The 4,875-nt window shown below is 32.6% G+C and overlaps 1 protein-coding gene across 3 annotated transcripts in view; it reads right to left on the reverse strand.

The window, feature by feature from the left end:
• The window catches only part of hrg (poly(A) polymerase hiiragi), a 9,354-nt gene extending 5,646 nt beyond the window's left edge, over window positions 1-3,708 (reverse strand). For 2 of the 3 annotated variants that reach the window (XR_001940599.1, XM_018522082.1), the window contains exons 1-7: window positions 3,023-3,708; window positions 2,435-2,674; window positions 1,919-2,162; window positions 1,492-1,596; window positions 1,265-1,415; window positions 977-1,188; window positions 464-761 (exon numbers count right to left, since the gene is read on the reverse strand). Coding sequence is in view for 2 of the 3 variants with exons in the window: in XM_018522082.1 (XP_018377584.1) it covers window positions 464-761; window positions 977-1,188; window positions 1,265-1,415; window positions 1,492-1,596; window positions 1,919-2,162; window positions 2,435-2,646 (1,222 nt within the window). In the remaining variant the exon portion in view is untranslated. The remainder of the gene's footprint in view (window positions 1-463; window positions 762-976; window positions 1,189-1,264; window positions 1,416-1,491; window positions 1,597-1,918; window positions 2,163-2,434; window positions 2,675-3,022) is intronic. The other variant, XM_018522083.1, reaches the window with a different exon arrangement.
• Window positions 3,709-4,875: the final 1,167 nt, after the last annotated feature.

Consider the following 4,875-nt stretch of genomic DNA (forward strand, 5'->3'; position numbering starts at 1 on the left):
AAATAATAAATATGTATAAAAATAATTTTACTATTACGAGACATAGATTAAAAACTAATAATTGTTTAATTTCCTGAAAAATTTTATATTTTGTTTTAGTTGTTAACATATATTTTTGCTGATTTATATTCAATAGTGTTATCTATGGTAACAAAATAAAACAAGACAATAAAAAAGCAACAAATATAGAATGTTAAATAATTAGAATCTCATTATTTTTTAAGGAATCAATTTAAATAAGTTTTAGACATCACAAAACACACAACACACAACAATGTTATATTAATCTATTGTCTCAAGTAGTGTATATTAAATTAACTACATTTAAATTTATTTCGGTTTTCACAATAGTAATTTGTATTCCAAATGTTGAGTAAAAATATCAAGTGATAAGAAATAAATTTTATATAAGGAGAAATAATACACATTCTTTGTAAATGTATCATCATATTCGATCTGTTACCTATTAAATGTCGTATTTTTGACTCGACAAGGCCGCACCATTCAAGTTGATCTTCCGCGCTTAAACTTTTGGCTAACAATACAATATAATGTTTGTATTTGCCAAAAAAGTTTGGCGGCTCGAACAACTTGTCCCACGTTGCTTTACCCATGATAATTTCTTCCGTTATGGCCAGTCCGTTTTCAAACGCTTCTTGCATGATGGTTCTGGTCGATACAGACACGTTGAAAGTAGAATTTTGTTGAGGATATGCTGGTGTAATTATTGGCATTAGATGATATCTGTCTGCTACATTTACCTTAAATAAATAAAAAAGTACAGTGTTTAAAACAAAAATAATACATTATATATATATACGGAAAAATTTCATTATAATATTATTTTCTTGATATTATGTTTTTTTTAAAATATTTATTTATATATAAAATATAAAAACTATAATTCTTACTCTTGGAATTATGTATTATTTAAAATATTTATTTATATATAAAATATAAAAACTATAATTCTTACTCTTGGATCCCAAACTGGATAACCCAAATTGACATTATCAGGTTGTTTTAAAAGTACCGGTTGTGGCCATTTCCATTGAGAGAATACAAGGAAAAATTTTTCTATCAGAGTTGCAGCCACGGCGTTGGGATAAAGCTGACACGTTCGAGCGACTAACATTGCCCAAGATACACCACCAAGATAACCTAAGACATTACTATATATGCCATGTCCTAAAAATAAAAAAATAACCAACATGTTATGTATTAATCATTATAAAACAATATTAAATTAAGTGTTATATCTTACGTTTTGCCCATAATTTTATAGCTCTTAGAGCCAATCTGAAATTTTCTATATTAGGTACTAAACGTAGTATTTCATCCGTCACTCTGCATCCATTAAGACTTCTGACACACTTCTGATCAAGATTTTTTAGTAGCATGTCATCCCTGAGATCCTATATTTATAAAAATTTATTGTAAGACATAACATTTGTAGAATTCTTTTCTGTGTAAATATAAAATATTACTAACCATTGAATCTGGAATTTCTTTAAGAGTTAACTTTGCAAATAGCATGTCAATTTCTATGCCGTCAAAGTTCATTTTTATAACTGGTACAAAGGCTTCTTCTACTGCCTACAATGTGATAAATATTACACAAATATTAAATTTGTATTAAATATATATTAAAGATTATTGTATGCATATATATTTCTTAATTATCCAATCTTTTATAAATAAACATACATATTTTCTTTTACCATACAAACGTATTTTTATTGAATATTAATATATTTAAATACATATGTAACAAGAAAACATAATTTATAAAAGATTTAATTATATAAATCAAATAATACAATACCACACACATACAAGAGCTTCTTCTGAAGAGACAAATATATTTAATATAAGGCATGCAGTAGTATTACGTATATTATTTTCTTGCATTACATACCCTTAAATCTGTAACTTCTTCCTGCATTTTCAATAAGTCGAAAAAGGACGTAAAATAATCTTGTCTATATATATGACGCGGTACAACACATAATGCGTCAATGTCGGCGCCTTTGTGATGTACCCCTAACCTATATGAACCGAACGTGTATATTTTACCACCCACTTGTTCGGCCACATTAGGTGGCATGTTTCTAGCTATACTCGTATCTCTTATCCACTGTTTAACCAATGCATTCAGTTTACTACAAAAATAATCAGGTTTTAATAGTTAATAGTCATACTTTCATTATCAATAAAATATTAACTATTATCAGTTATCAAAATATTATAACTATAGGTCTGTTTTCTGTGGCTAAACTAGTGTACACTTTTAGAACTTAAAGTGAGATAGATATACATTTGATATGTCGAAAGTGAGAAAGAAAGTTCTAGAACAGTCTAGTGCACATACATAGGAACAGAAAACAAACCATATATATTACGTAAACAATTATAGACAATTTGTTAGATATACCTTAAAATTTCCATTCTATGGTTTAACTCTTCTTCAGATTCAAAAACATTGTAGGGTTTCAGGGCCTCCTTCAATTCGTTGGTTCTGGAGATGTCCATGGGTTTAGGTTCAGCTACGCTGATGGCCGATGTCATCCCCAGAGTACGTAAATTGTTCTTTTCATTTGACGCAGAGTTTGGATTAGAATTGTTATTACTTTGTACCGGCCACATTTTGATATCTTTTCAATTAAGTATACACCTGTAAACAGATACCACATTGTAATAAAATCTGTACCAATGATAGTATAATTTTTCATCGTTTTTACATGTTTCTAGAACAAATAGCAGACATATAAAAAATATAGCGAACATTATCTGCAGAAAATATCAATAACAGAATCTTAAGATAAGAGCGATCTTTGTTTCAATGCGCATATAAGCCAAGTGCTTTATTTCAAGGCACTCAGGCCAGCGAGTTCCTTGCGATGATAAAAGATTCTATCTAAACAATGGATGGCGCGTCGCGTGTTGCTAAGGCCAAGCGAGAAACGAAAGCGAGACAAAGGCTAAAGAGTCGGGCGACGCATGCACGTGACCGAGGACTTACCGCTTGACAATATTTCGTCAAAGATGCAACCGCATGATAAACGTGAGACGCACAGGATGGAATAATCGGCTTGTGTTGTCAGGTTATAAAACACGGGACAAGTGCACGCGTCTAGCGTGGCATAGCGTGGTGCGTCGAATTGCGCTGCGGTCGCTGACAAAGTGGCGACGACGACGACGTACGTCGCGTTCCTGGAAATCCGCGCACCACGCGGCTTACGACGGCGCGGGCCTACCCGTAAACAACCTCCGCAGGAACGAGGGTTGCATCTAGCCGTGCGAGTCGCGAGTGCGTCCAAGATCTCGCGATCACCCTCGTTGCGTGCGCGGCTACAGCGATAGGATCACCGCGCGGTGTTTCGCCGTTCACTGCACTCCTCGTCGCGACGGATCGGCGGCAACGCGGATCGGTCTCTGTAGTCCGTGCTCTGCACTGCGTCGCGACGCTACGTAAATAAACGGCCGAGCATTAAGGTACTGCACGCGAGAAAAAAAATAAGCGAAACAACACGTATACCCGCGTACCCCGCACCACGCACACCACCTACAACGCTGGCTGCAACACAAACATGGCGTATTCCGACCACTCGTCGCTCGTCGTTGGCCGTAACAGTCGGGGAATAGATGAATTACAAAGAGTACGCTTTGTATGATGAACTCGACGACAGTGACATCTGGCCTGGATGCGTCTAATTGCGTGATCGCGAACGAAGGATCTATAGATAATGCAGAATCTCGGTCATATTTTTAATAATTTATCATTGATTTTTTTAGACCTGATTGAAACAATGCTTTATTTTACTAGCGTGCTAGGTCAATATTATATACGTCCGTTTTTTATCGTACGACTAATTTTTCAAACCTGTTGATTAGTTGTAGGACAAAGAGGTTTAAGATCTAATTTCTGTCTTGCAGCTAATTAACGCGCTTGAAAAATTCGTCGTACGATAAAAGACGGACACATGTAATATTGGCCCTAGTCTTCTACACGGAGAGAATTTTCTTTTAAAATTTACCCTGTGAAAATATGGTGATTGTGGTACAATACAATATTTTAAAGATTTTTATCATGCACTTTAGTAAAATTGATCAAACTTATTTTATACTTTATTGTAGTTTTATTAATGAATGAGAGAGATTTATATTAAAATTCTTCGAAATACAATGTTGTCCCACGAGTGTCATATTTTCGGGGTAAATTCTAAGAAAAAATTCTCTCCGTGTAGTGCGCTAGAAAATTTGCAGCTAAAAACAATTTTATAAATATAATTTTATAAGTTTTATAAATTATATTTTTTTAACTATAAGCTAGTTTTCTAATGAAAAATTTACAGAATTATATTTTTAATTATTAGTTTCTCTAGTTTGACAGAAGACTAGCTAAGATGTTAATAGCTAATAAAAAAACTGTGAATTAGAGTAACTTTGATCAACTTAATCGGATTAATTTTATTAAGTAATATGAAAACTATTAAGTTAATCAATTATGTTTAATGTACAAAAAAAATGAAGAACAATGAACTGTATATTAGAGATTTCTTTAAAAGATTCTTGTCTATTAATTTCTATCAATGTAGATATTAATTTTTATTAACTTATTTTTATCTATTATTTTTCTAACTCTAATAATTATAGAAAAAGATAAAGAATAAATTAAATCGAGATTAAAGTTTGCTAAAAACGGACTTTTCGAGTTAATGGTCAATTGAGTTAACCGCTGATTAAATTAATCGAGTTTGGTTGAAGTTGCGTCTTGAAGCTTTCGTACGTTACAATTTCTATTGAATGCTTTTCATTTAGTGACACAAACATCATTCTATCTTTCTTGGCATTCAGAGAGTAACAAAGATAAGA

Source organism: Trachymyrmex cornetzi, unplaced genomic scaffold, assembly GCF_001594075.2.
Source record: "Trachymyrmex cornetzi isolate Tcor2-1 unplaced genomic scaffold, Tcor1.1 scaffold127, whole genome shotgun sequence".
In the NCBI taxonomy this organism is placed as follows: Eukaryota; Metazoa; Arthropoda; class Insecta; order Hymenoptera; family Formicidae; genus Trachymyrmex; species Trachymyrmex cornetzi.